The sequence below is a fragment of the Ptiloglossa arizonensis genome, chromosome 7, assembly GCF_051014685.1.
Source record: "Ptiloglossa arizonensis isolate GNS036 chromosome 7, iyPtiAriz1_principal, whole genome shotgun sequence".
NCBI classification, from domain to species: Eukaryota; Metazoa; Arthropoda; class Insecta; order Hymenoptera; family Colletidae; genus Ptiloglossa; species Ptiloglossa arizonensis.
Window position 1 is genome coordinate 5720938 of NC_135054.1, and position 14609 is coordinate 5735546.

A 14609-nucleotide genomic window follows, 5' to 3' on the forward strand; every position below is an offset into this window, starting at 1 on the left:
CCCTTTCTCAGGAAAATTGAGCGAGCGGGTGGGCAGGCGGCAGCCATATTATCAGTGAGGTGTCAGTATTGTCTGAACGTGACAAGATTTTTGGGTGTGGAACATACAATTTCCTGTCATTTTCTGCCGCGAATATAGTGCAAGTGCAAGTGCCACCAACTTACCGTGAATGTGTGGCATATGTGTTATAGGATACATATCTTATAAACACAATAATGTAAGTCTTACACAACTAATTGTTGCTTAGTACTGAGCGGCTATATGAGTAAATTTTCTAAATCGTAGAACAAATTATTTTTTTTTTTAACTATTGTTGAAATTTTGCTTGTTCAATATTGTTGGATACCGTTGCCACATTATATATGAATGTTTGCTTTTTTCTTTGATTTGAGAAACTAACCTCTTGCATACTAACCTACATAATGATTATTTCTATAAATTATAAAATCATCTCGTATTGCTTTCCAATAATTTCTAAAATGGATTCATTTTTTTTTTATTAATATTTTAATTATGTATATTGAATGTATTTAGTTGTTCCATAAATATATTTTCTATTGTTTGATTCATTGAAGGTGACATTATACTACATCTTAACTTGTTTTTTTACGAAGGCGTAGATGTGTAAATGTAAAATAAGATTTTCTAAATGTACATAAATAATTAATTATTGGATACAGCGAATTTTGTTGGTTAATCAACGTTATGTTAATAAAATTATCGATATGTGAACGTTACTTTAAATGATATGAAATATCCGAGATATTGTAAGGCGTTTAGTAGCTGTTCCTTTCTTTTAAAGTAAAATGAAGCGACAAAAACAGGATATATTCTTACATTACTGTTGATCCTACGCATTTTTAGCTTTGCTCAGCAATCAGTTATACTGTGTACTCGTATACATATAAGCGTATCCATACTTTTCTAGCAATCGAATAATCGGTAAATAAACTTATATTTCGGTAATTGGTATGTTGGACATTTGGGTAATATTTCTTTTATTTAAGTATATACATAAAAGTAAGTAATTTTTATGGTATAAATGTTTATAGTCAATGTGTAATTTACTGTTGAAACGGTGTATATTCACGCGAAGGAGCGACCTTGAAAGATATTTCGAAGTCCGAGTCCTTTTTTTATCATTACATTCCTCTCGTTCATTTTTTTCATTACGTGGAAATTTCTAACATATAACGCCGTGTGTATTTACAGTTCTTCAAATTTGTTTTTTGTTCTTAATATGAATGTATTATTAGGTTCAAAATACTGTATCGTATAGATTAAAGTAACAAGTAAATCAAAGTAAAAATAAATTTATAATTTATGCAGTAATCGAAAAACGTCATACATTCACGTAGACACAGATTTTACGATGACTATTTTGGACTTCGGACGCAGTAGTTGGAAATGGAAACTTTATTAATAGATGCTTTCTATCTCCATACTTCTTGAAAAGTTGGACGGATACGTCGCGTAAAACTTTTTTCCGTCATTGACAAAAGTTAGGAGATATGAACGGTTCAACGGACGTGGTGGTCCTAGATAAAAGGGGAATGCTAGACACACTGTACAGGCACTCCTTTCTGCCAGCGGATGTCGGTCACGCGGATTTACATTATAACCTGTCTCTTCTTCCAATATGGAGACATGTATGCGGTTCTTGAATGTATACGTACCACTTCTTTTTCAATTAGGTTTTCCAACAAAAATGATTATTATATCAATTACTTGATAATTTTTAACAAATTATTATTTTATGCTTTACGTATTCAAATATTACTATTAGAAGATGTTAGAATATAATTGTCGATTACTTATTTTTAATGATTTTAATAATAGAAAACATAATGTCTTGAACAAATCAATGTTTAAATAATGCAAAATAACTTTTGAAAATAATCTTTAAAAATTGTAATATTTATAATATTTATAATATTTTTTAAGAAGTAATTTATGGTACCTAAACGTTATAAGATACTTATAATGAAAGGAATATTCGGAATGAATTTTTTATATGAATACTATTAGTTCTTAATTCGTTATTTAATAATGTGTATATGCAGTCACAGTTACAGTTCAATATTTGTTCAATATTGTAGTCGTATTATTCAATATTTGACATTCTTCATAATATATTTAATTACACTATTAAATTTTTATCAATGTCTTTTCGATAAAAAGTACATCTTTTTGATATTAGAATATATTAATATATATTTAAAGTATTACAAAATGTATTAATAGTCCAAGTTTTGTTAATTATAATTGATTTTTATTACAGCGGGCAATTTTATTGTTGAATACGGGAAAACAAAGCTGTCATAATGCCGAAATCGGTACGTACTTTTTTATAAATAAATAAACTTTATTTAAAACTAATTTTTTTTTAACCTTAATATTATTAAAAATATACATTATAAGCTTGGCCTATATTTATAATGATAAAAAGTTATTTTTAAGTATTTTATATCTAGCTTGTTAAGTAGGTAATTTCCTAGTTAAAAAGTCCCCCTGTATAGAGTATTGAAAACAAATAGGTATGAGTGTGCTCGATTTATACAGAATAAATGTTACTAGGATTTACACATAAGATATAATAATTGTAATGGTTTCAATAATAGTTTTTGTAAATGATTTCATTCCAATAATAGTTTTTTATGTAAATAAATAATTAAAAGAAATTGTTTTAATTCAAAGAAACAATTTTTTGAAACGGTATTTCGATTTTAAAAATATGTTATTATTTTATATGTATATAGCGGTAGTAAGATTTAAATGAAATGCGGTAAACAACAAAACTTCGTCTTTTTTACTGTAGAAATCGGTGTTGTTAAAAATAATATATACAGCTTAAAAACAAATTTGTATAAATTTGCACTTTAAAACAGTCTGCATTTCAACTAGTTATGCTTCCTATGGAGGTATTTTTAAATGTAGAGGAAACTCATTCCCCAAAGTTAACGGTATAAAATATTTTCATATACACTATATCGTGGCGGTATATTCAATGTTCTTGATTACAATTCTCACAGTAGTCTATAACAGTTTTATAACATCTTTGAAAAACGTGGATCGCGTCAACGGACATGAACTGTTCTTGAGAAAAAGTTGCTTCCTTCTGCACACCCGGTATCTCAGCCGAACGCTGATTGGTCACGGCTATGCTCACCGGCTTCCTCACGTGATCACTTTCGGTTCCTCTTCCTTCCTCTTACTGGTTATACCAATGAATCAGACAGAGAAGCGGAACGTTGCAATGCGTGAAGCAGAATAGTGGGGGGAAAGACGCTACCGGCTGCACTTGCCCCTTAGCCCATTGTCCGACTTGAGACCGGCAAAAGCCGACAACCAAGTAGTCAAATCTTACTGTACGGGTATTTGTTCTGAGCAGCGTGTTCTTACATTTACAGTGCATTGTAAAAATTATTCGCGTTCGAGTTGGTAATACGTAGACGTTTCTCAGTCTATATTGTATCAACGGTTTATTTCTCGTTCGTTTGAATTCGTGTACCAAGTTCGTGTATCGTAGCAGCCATGGTTGCCGGTGCTAAGATGGTAAGCGTGTGTACTATTCTACGTTTTGTCGAAATCTTTTTCCGGATTTATCACTGAAAGCATATGCATCCTTTACAATCGTAAAGTTTAGTGTGTTCACTAATTGTCTTTTCCGTTTGGAAACTAATTTTGTGACATATGTATATACGTATGTCCCCCCCATACACACACACACACACACAGGAGGATTAGAAGTGGCGTCTTTCCAGTTACCGGGTGACATCGTTTATCATGATCTAATCCATGTCTTTTATCTTCGTTTTTTTTTTTTTTTTTCGTATATGAAGATGAACGTCAGGGTGACGACGATGGACGCTGAACTGGAGTTCGCGATACAGCAAACGACCACTGGAAAACAACTTTTTGACCAGGTGGTGAAAACGATCGGACTACGCGAGGTATGGTTTTTCGGACTTCAATATACCGACAATAAGGGCGATCTGACGTGGATCAAACTGTACAAGAAGGTAGGATGACTTGTTATTTATTATATTGATTATTTGACGATTTATTTAATCGGTTGTGATGGTCCTTCCTCGCTTATGCGTGAAATTTGGTCATGTTAAATATTGAAGAGCTTTCATAGTTGCTTCAATTGGAAAAGATTTCTGTATTTTTTGTGCCAAGTATTCCCTGCTTCCTATAAATGGGCAAACATAATATTGTTATTTACTGTAGCTTCAAAATTGAAAAGATCTTACATTCTTGAAATAAATTTTAACAATACGTGAATCAAGATTCATAATATTTAATATACAATTGATAATTCAACACATCATGTGTTCATATAGTTAAATACTTTCGCGATTTGGTAGTTAAAAGAGTTTGTTAATTATTATATGAATAAATTTTATAATTCTACATTTTATGTATATGAAATGTATTTAAATGTTTAATAAGTGTTTGAATGCTATAAGTTTTAATATCTACCGTGAAATATAAATAAAGTACATGTATAATAATAATTCAGTTAGAGAATATACCAGCAAATTTTGAAAAATTGTTATTTTCAATCGGTTTTATGCGTCAAGTTGGTTAAAATAATGTACGATTGATACGTAGAATCCGTACGTTTACGTCATTATGAAAAAGTGATCTAGGAAAAGATGTGGCGGCGGATGCTGATCTCATCGAGTTTTGTAGTTTCGGTCGGTAAGTTCGGTTGCTTGTCGAATTTTGCACTAGACTTCAGTCTTACAACGTTCACTTGGAAATTTATTGTTGAAATATATTAAAATGTAAAGTTCATATTTATTTAAATTTAAATATTTCATTCACATTGACATTTGTAGTTTTCGCGATACCGCGATTCTATAAAGATAAGTATATATTATTTCTTGAATTTTAATCGAAATATAATTTCGATCTAAAAATAAATTAAAAGTTGTGAAATATTATTACTGGAATTTTTTTTAAATATTACGTATAATAATAGCTATCATAGTACGTGAACTGAATTTAATGAAAAATAAAAATAATTTTTGTTTATTTTTGTTATTTTGTGTCCCTTTTGATGTACATACATCTACTAAGATTGATTTTCGGTATAAATGGTTAATGATTATTGATTATACAATTAATTCATGGCTCACTATTATGTGTAATTTAATTGGACACAATTATACATCATGTATAAATGTGAAACGAACATAACAAAAATTGTATTTTCTATGAATATTTTGTATACATTTTAAAAAAAAAATATTATTATTGTTGTTATCTTTTTTAATTTTATGTCTTAAATACGTTAGTTTTTTGAAATGTATTTTTGTATTCTGTGTTCCGATACTGAATTCGAAGTACAGTTACGGCCAAGTATAGATATCCCATCTGCTTTCACCGTGCGGTTGATGTAGACGCGCCTTCACCTTGACACAGTCGCGTTTGTACTTTTATTGTCTCGTTGTTTTTCTCTTCTTCAGTTTTCATATTTTTCTGATCTGAAAAATTAGAAACGCGTTCAAATTTGAACCACCTCGGCGTTTCTTGTCGTTTTTACTTTTCATTTCTGGAACGAAGCGTATAAAAAGGTTTTCCATAGGAAAATAAGAAACGGCAGTGATCAAAGCGATCAGTGAACAGAGCTGGGTATATTTCCAACATCATTTGAATTTGGACCGGGTTTAAGTAACATATTACTTTATTTTTCGGTTAAGTTTTGAAATAAAATTTACTTTATCATATTTTATATTTATAACTTCAAATACCGAATGTGGTAATGATTTATATAAATCACAAATATCTAAGACATCCAACAGATTTACATACAGACTTTGCTAGCATATTTTGTGGCTAGAAATAAGGCAAAAAATGCTTTCTTAAAAAGATATTCATTTTTTATTTGCAAAGAACCAAACAATTTTTCGACAAAACATTTAAATATTCATTTATTACGTACATAATAACACAATCTTAAATACCTATTACTTTAAAGTTATTTGAAATACCTGTTATTTTAAATATCATTGCAAAACATTGGAGACTGCAACATTATTTCAAATACAGTACTCCCTTGATTATTCGATCCCCGGATTATCCGGTTTTTAGATCTTAAAGTAAAAAGTCCCTTAACTGCTATAGTGATACAACTCAAAAAAATGAATTGCGAATTTGAACTGTTTATCAATTTGTTTTATGGACCTAAATCGAAATTCGCAGTCATTTAACTTGTATTATTATTAAAGTAAGTAAACTACATGTACACACATTGCATTGGAATCTTCGTGAGCCGCGAGAATGATAAATTGGTGGAGTGATAGAATGAATAAATGTTTACATTCAAGTTTCCCTCCAAAATTCAACCCAACAAATATCCACAAGATTCCTTATTTAAATCTAGATTAAATTAAGCATGTATTTTACCCTAAAACTAGTATATAGTATGCTAACGTATGTACTTATACCTACTTTACCCTAAGAAAAAAGTCCCTTGATTTTCCGGTTATCTCTAGTACTGTAATTATTTTTGATTTTCATTTCAAACAAAATTTCTCAAATATAGCGATACATTTTCATAAATATGCATAGATATAAATTGCATAATGTTTTTCCCGAATGCAAGTAGAATTGGAAAAACCGTTTAGAGTATATATATTTCTGTAATTGAGATAACGCTACTGTCGCGTTTCGTAAGCCGCGTCTCGAAATCTTTTATGAAGAAAGAGTTCTATGTGTACAGTATGCATAAACTAGGTAGGATAATTATGTATGACCACATCCGTGTTCCTTTTCTTTTTCTTAATTAATTAAAAAAAAAAAAAACCCAGGATATTTTTACCTTAAACTGTTGTATCTGATAAGGAAATATTGAAGGTAAGAATAGAACATTAAAATTGCTAGACATAACAGTTTGCGTAAAACTTATTATATAACATTGAAATCCTACGATGTAATAAAACAGAGTACTAATAGCATTTAAAATTTCAAATTGTTGCATTAATTTTAACTACTATGTTTAAGAAGAAAAACATATTTAAAAAGTTACAAATGATTATTATGTATTAGCTATTGTAATTGTAATGTAGTAATCTGTAGAAAACTATTTGATTATTTATTTATTTTCACAGTTCCTTAATGGAAGTAGAAATTAAATCCGTAATTAGGTTGTCATCAAATAATTGCTTTTTGAAGAAAGCAAGGAGTATTCTGTTTGTAGTATATGAATTAATGTAAACAATAAATAAATTAAATGTACAAAATAGTATTTTTAACCCTTTTGACCCTTTCGGTACTGGAGTGTTGAACGCTAATGTCCTCACTGTGGCCAAGAATTTTTAGACGCATTATATTGTGTTATGTTATTCATTAATATTGTTATAAACGGTAAATATAGTCACTCTTCGGACATTGTAAATGTTTTCTGGCCAGTGACTATTGCTGTGAATGGTTTATGAACAGTGACTATAGTACGTTGCCTTCCGTACCGATAGGGTTAAGCATTTGAAGGAAATGGGGTATAATAGTCACGCGTTCCGTCTTATCGCTCTGATTACATACAAAACGGAAGAAGGATGCGATACATTTTTCATCAATTACAGATGAATAACCTGCTTTGAATTAAATTTAAAAGTTTACATAAATTAACATTCCAAACACGTCAAGAAATTAGAATAATTGTTAAGCACATAGTGCATAATATTTGCGAATTACTATTAAAAACGAATATAATGGAACATTTACTGTCGTAAATTCTATTCATTCCTTTCTGTTTTTTTTTTTCTTACTTACTTTCTTTCTTTTTCTGCAAAATAATATGATTCGTTGAAATGATTCTTTGGTTAAATCGTAGAGACAAATTTTTATGAACTATTCTGTATTTTAAACACTTATGCGACCGAATATTTGTTTTCTTGTACCCTGTATTTCAAGATAAATAAGTATTTCATTTAACAAGGATGTGTTAGTATTATTAAGGTAACATGTTACAGTTAAAAATTATTCTAATTCGTGTAAAACTTTTGAATGACATCTATTAATTGATTGATTAAGTTACGATATTTTTGAAAGCAGGACATAGAAATAAATTTAACTTGCTAACACAAATTCCATCAAGTGGAACAATAAAATCTTATTGACCGTATGTCGGAAAATTAACTGTTCCAAAAATATAAAAGACTTTTTGATAAGGCAGTAGGATTTTGTCATTTTTTTTTCTCGTAGTAATAATGAGAATACAATACAAAGTTAATCCTTAATGACTGTCCATTTTAAAGTCATGATTTAGTTAGTTAATATGATAAATTTTTAATGTATTGGGTGTTATTCAATGGTGTACATACAACCGTATATGCGAAGAAATTAATATACGTTCTGTGTTTCAAAACTAAGAAAAAACATACAGAGTGTTTCAATATAAGTGTTGCTTGAAATAATAACAACCAATGGCATACTATATGTAAATTTTTATATTTTGTTAGATAAAAAAGACGAATACAATAATTAATGATAGCATGTTAAAGGTCAAATAAGGTTACTAATGAAATATACTAATGAACAGTTTCTGCATATTAGAATCAGACTTTAGCCATCTTTTATATGGTAAAGATGATGGTGATTATGTTACATTTCTAATGTCGTGTGGCTTTGAACATATTGTCATATATCGTTACATTCAACTTTTTGTTGTCTATTGAGATATTAATAAAAAGGTGTAGAGTGTCATGTAAAGAAATTGAATTCTCCTTGAAATTATCTTGAAGAATGAAGAAACAACATTCTTTTACTAGTCTTTGTTTTTTTTTTTAAATATGTGAGGTACCCGTATAAAGTTCGTCATATTTGCATATAATACGTAACATAAGTAGTAATCTATGGAAAAATCTATTTTTTTAGGAAAAATATTGAAAACATTTTATTATTAAAAGAGAGGATTGTTGGAGGATTGGATTACAAATAAAAGTTACGTTAACAATATTGTGCGTGCCGCTCAACTTACCTGTACAATATAAACACGATAATTGTAGGGAAACAAGGCTAAAAATTCCTACAAGAATCGAGATTTATGTAATGATTAATGTAACTAATACAATAACAAGGAGCCCCACTTACACATAATATCTCGATTACCTAAGGTCACTACTACTTGTTCTTTTGATCTCCACTTGTTGCCAACTAACCATTCCTTCCACTTGTCAACATAAGGAAACAAACGAAGTTCTCATACAATTATCGAAGTTGTATTTACCGAGATCATACTGCATCTTTAACGTGTCGCTGTTGCTTTAACAAAAACAAAAAGAAAAAAACTCGAATTTTCGCTAAATACGACAGATGTGTCGAGAATTTTTAATTTTTGAAAAAAATTTATTAGGAAGAGTTCCTTCCTTTCACTTTGTAGCACATATTTTGAGACACTCTGTATAATTTCCTAAAATATTGTAGGATACAGGGTATAAATATTACCAGTCAAATGAAGATAAATGTTCACAATTATAGTCAAAGCATTTTTTTTTTTTATTAAATATTTCGATCTCAATTTAGATCCTCCTCGGAGCGAATATAGTTAATATAAAGTTAAATTATATTAAAGGTAGTTTCAATAAGACTTAACAAGGATTCTTTTAATGTATTTCAGATTCATATTAATTACGTTTGTATCGAAGGTGGCATAAATGAAGGTTGAAACCTCTAATAAAATGATGCTTGCCTTGACTATATTTCTAAACATGAATTGTAAGATATGTGGCCAATATCGTGGATAATAACTTATTGCACGCAACGAACAAAGAAAACGAGAAATCTCGTGACCAATTTATTATGTGTGGGTTCTGAAATATTAGGAAATCTGCAATCGGTCCTTTGTGGTTAAGCAACACGTTGGCAAATCTTTCTGCATTTCTGTTTCAAGTTAATATTTCTCCCAAACTTCAAAGATATATTTTTTGTAAGGGAGATTGTTATCCGGAGTCGTATAAGATGAATGTGTCGCTGATTTCTTGAACCGCTAGGCGATATCCCAGTAAGTAGCAGCTAGCCAGTGTTCGGTTGGGTCGATTGTTAATAATTCGTAGACTTTTTCTTAACGACTTTTTCTTAACGATTGCACGCAGCCGGAAAACGCGATAGCGAGGGTGGTGAAGAAAGAGGTGAAAAAGAAAGTTCGAAAGCTGAGAGGTTACTCGGACTCAGACACGGACGACGACGAGTTTGAGGATGACCTGGTAAGCGACGGGAAGAGGGACTCGATTTTCTCACGTTCCGAGATTTTTCAATGTGAAAATGAAGGAAGGGTTCGAATGAAGTGATGCTAGAAAAGGTAGACAGGCCAGCGTTTTTGAAACTTTTTTGACCGTAGGGCGTTCAGGTTTAAATTACGTATCTGCACAAAGTATTACTTAGTCGGTAAAGATAAACTGTAGACTGCATCAAATTAACGATAACTAGGAAGCGAGTCTCGCAAGTAATTTGAACGAGCAGATCCAGAACGAATTAAATACGATTTTTCAAAAGGATGGAAACTTTTTAATTTAGAAATAAATCCGATTAACATTTTCCAAATCAGAATGTATTATATTTATACAATAGGAATAACGAGAAGAGTTCAATTAGATTATATTGAATTTCTGGAAAATTGTATATTAAATTTATAATCAGATACCAAGAAGCTTAGTCGTATTTGTAATTTTACAATTAACACTTCCAAATTTGTCTAATCAAATTTTATTCTTGGATATTGCGACGTATTAATGGATATGATTAATTCGACTTTACCTCATGATACGAATTTTCAGATAAACTTAGTTAAGATTTTATATTTCTTACACGAGATAAATTCTACTTTTCTCTTACAATATTTGTTTCTTTATTTTACTATTCTAACTTTCTTAATCTCCCAATTTTTATTTACTTAACTTTTAAGGAAATAGAAAATAGTAAAAGCAGTTAGTGAATAATTTATAACTACTTTGATCCTCTCAAACGTGTTGCTGGAATTAGAAAAATGTTCTCTATAATATTTTATTCTTATTAAAAACACCGGTTAACAAGTCTTCTGTTATCAACATCAAAAACAAAAAAAGGTAAATAAAATAAATTAATTCATTACGAAATAGTATTAAATAAAATCTAAAAAGGCTGGCGAGTTTAGTAACTTTTTGTCATATTTGAACAACGTATTATATAAATGGTTCAAATTAAAAGACATGGAACCATTGAAATTGAATCAAAAATTTTTGAAGCATACAAAAACAGTTTTAAAGTACATTGAACATATAATTGTAATTTAATTCTATTCTAAGAACTTGCCATAAGTTTTCCTTCGTTGAAGGAATTTGTGGGAAGGTGAAGTTTGAAAAACGCTGTTCTATAAAGTAGGGGATTATATTGTAATTTTGAAACTGATAGTTCGTATACAGTAAGCAAAAATTAACACACATACGACATTTGAATAAAAACAATTTTGTATTCAATATTTGCATCTAGATTGCAAGATGAAACAAAATACTTGGTATTATCTATAATCTTCTGGTTTTTCAAAACAAATTTAACATTTGTGATATCATTATTATTTTGCTTCGTGTAATTTATTTTCGTGTAGTCGGTTTTGCATTGCAACTAATTTTGAGTAAACATTTCAAATTTTGGTACTCTTAATATTTCATCCATAAACCTTTAATCTTGACAATTGCTTGAATACGTTTAGGCATATTTAATACTACATTTTCGCGATATTCTGGTGTAATAAAATACCACTGTTCCTGCACTCTTTGCCACAAATTAGTTATCGTTGTTCGGGGTGCACTATATATATTTCCTAACTTCATTTTTAAGTATGTCTAGGTATTACCAGTAATTTTTTTTCTAAAATATATTTATACGTATACTGATACACCATATCGATGTGGTGAATCTACAGTGCAATGTACACCCCCATACTATAAGTTAATCACGAGCAAATTTAATTTTTCGCTTCACATGACATGGTAAAGAAGGTTTCCTTTGCTTCTTCCAACACCAAAATCACTCATCCGATGAAATTCAATTGATTTTATATTCGTCGGAAAAATGACTTTTTTCCATTGCTCGATATTCCAGTTGAAATATTTTCTTGCAAAACTCAGATGAGCCATGATATTTTTTCTTTGATAGAGTAGGTTTTTCTTCTTCTCAATTACTGTAAAATTGGTTTCTTTTAATGCTCTTTGAGCATTCATTAATTTTCTATCCAACATCGTTTTCTAATAGCTTTGCAGTCATTGATGCCATCGTTGCAATTTCTGAAGTAACGTATCTTCTCCTGACAAGATAATTTTTGACGACTTCCAAAAAGTGCAAGGACTTCATTGCAATATTTTTTCCGTACTTTATGTACAACTCTCTGACTGACAGCAAATTTTCTAGCAATTACTCTCGTTGATAAACTCGATTTTAATTGGAAAATGATATTATTCTTTACATCCTTAGATAATGGCTTTGTGATGTGTTGATGCATTTTATTGCACGAACAACGATAAATTAACAATTATTGCACTCCTGGTGATGGGATTGACCGTGATGGATCTCCAAGTTGTTTATAAAACTTCTGGTTACAGTTCCTAATCCCGAGAATCTTAATGCGGTGAAAACCGATTACACGAAAAAAAAAAATTCGTACGAAGCGAAATAATGATATCACAAATGTTAAATTTGTTTCGAAAAACCAGAAGATTATAGATAATACTAAGTATTTTCTTTCATCTTGCAATCTAGATGCAAATATTGAATACAAAATTATTTTTTATAAAATGTTGCAGGTGTGTTTAGTTTTACTTCTTACTGTACTCCTCATAATACGAGGAATCTCATCTATGTGTTTATTTTCGCAAATAATAAATTTTCATTTTTTTTTTTTTTTTACTTCTTCTTTTTACACACTGCGTCAGCAAAATCATAGGATCTTTTTTTTCAGGATCGATTCCTAATGTCAATACGAATGAGGAAGTCCTTTTCTATTTTGCAATCTACAGTTTCGTTATCGAAACATAAGCAATTAGGTTTTACGTGTGTGAATTTCATTTTCGTGAGTGAGTGGAGCGTATGTATGCAGACATTCCATCAGCTGACTGGGATATAAATAGTGCATACCGAGAGTTACATTGATAAACTTTATCTGATTATATCTTTCTAACCGATCTTTAGATTGCAAAATAGCAAACGATTTACAGATTTCTCTTCACGTAAGGGTTTAACCCTGAACAAAGATTCTACATTTTTGTTAACGCAACGAAGCTACAGAATGATGTTAGCATAGTATACGAGCTTATCGTTTATGTTAATAAATGCTCAAAATTATGTTCCTTTCCATCCGTTTGTTAGGCTGTATCAACGTGACGATTGTTCAGCTCATTATACACGTTGTAACACTTTCTATTAATCTTTCGCGATCAAACCATGTTTGAAAGGCATGTCGAAGTCTAGACTAACGTTATCTGTAGATTATGTTATCTTTTGTAACTGAAACGTTTACCGGCGTACAGAAGAGTAAATGTCTATCACGCTGCCGCGGCTTCTGTTCATATTTTGCAGATTGAATGTAATCTCCTAATTTCGTCGAGTTTTTTAACGTGTTGTCCAATAAACTATTGGTTGCTTTCGTCGTGTCAGTTAAACATTGTACCTCGAAGAGTGAATATCGTAGAACAGAAGAGTTCTCAAACATTCTTTTACATATCGTGTAGCGTGCGCGCGCGCGCGTGCGTGCGTTTTACGTATTTATCATTATTTATGTGCAATAATTATTTATATACATATATACGATTATTGTTTCAGAATAATTAAACTTAACCATATAAGAGAATGTTACGTTTATACATTATAAAATAAGCTACAATAACTCTGATATATATAATGAATAGAATAGTGTTTTAGTAATACAAAATTGAATAGCCTTAGAATATGTTTCCTATTATTATTATTATTATTGTTGTGGTTGTTAATTATTTTACATTCTAAAATACTTTAACCCATGCATGTAACATTGTTTCAAAAGAAGTCGGACCTGCGGCAGTTTGTTATACAAGACAGACGGACTGCAAAGCGTTAAATTCTGTGAATTTAACACAGTGGATTCTTAGTCAGAGTGTTGGGAAGACGACAATGTTGCCGCGAATGTTCGACATCGGATCTAATGAATTTTTTATAATTTAAAAAATTCCGACTATAAATATTCATGACGAAAAACAGCATCCTGGTTGTTTTTTTTTTTCTAATTGTGATGTGAACGTAAACAGATTAAAAATCTTCTTCTAAAATGTGCTGTGAAGTACAGTAGGTCAAGGATCACTGAGTCTTTATCACGATGAATTATTTTGTTTAAAATAAACACAAATTCGAAGTGATATTGATCCATGACATCTATCCATCCTGTGATGTTGCGTTTTATTATTGAGAAATATAATTATCAATGTTTTCTCATAATGTTAGTGATTGTACTTCCATGTTACAATGTGTAAAATCATTTAAAATGGCAACGTTCTAACCGCTTCGCAACGCACTATTGAACGACTGCTTGGATAGATCTATTTCTTTGCAGCACGCCACATCATTCCCTTACAAATAAGCATATAAGTTTGATTTAT

The 14609-nt window shown here is 30.3% G+C and overlaps 1 protein-coding gene across 4 annotated transcripts in view; it reads left to right on the plus strand.

Moving 5' to 3' along the window:
* Positions 1-39: 39 nt before the first annotated feature.
* Positions 40-14609, plus strand: part of Moe (moesin) — a 44124-nt gene continuing 29554 nt past the window's right edge. The window contains exons 1-3 of one of the 4 annotated variants that reach the window (XM_076315588.1): positions 40-217; positions 2282-2336; positions 3843-4022. In XM_076315588.1, the coding sequence (XP_076171703.1) occupies positions 2325-2336; positions 3843-4022 (192 nt within the window). In that variant the 5' untranslated portion in view covers positions 40-217; positions 2282-2324. Of the gene's footprint in view, positions 218-2281; positions 2337-3332; positions 3556-3842; positions 4023-14609 lie in introns of those variants that run through there. The other 3 variants (XM_076315590.1, XM_076315587.1, XM_076315589.1) reach the window with 3 other exon arrangements.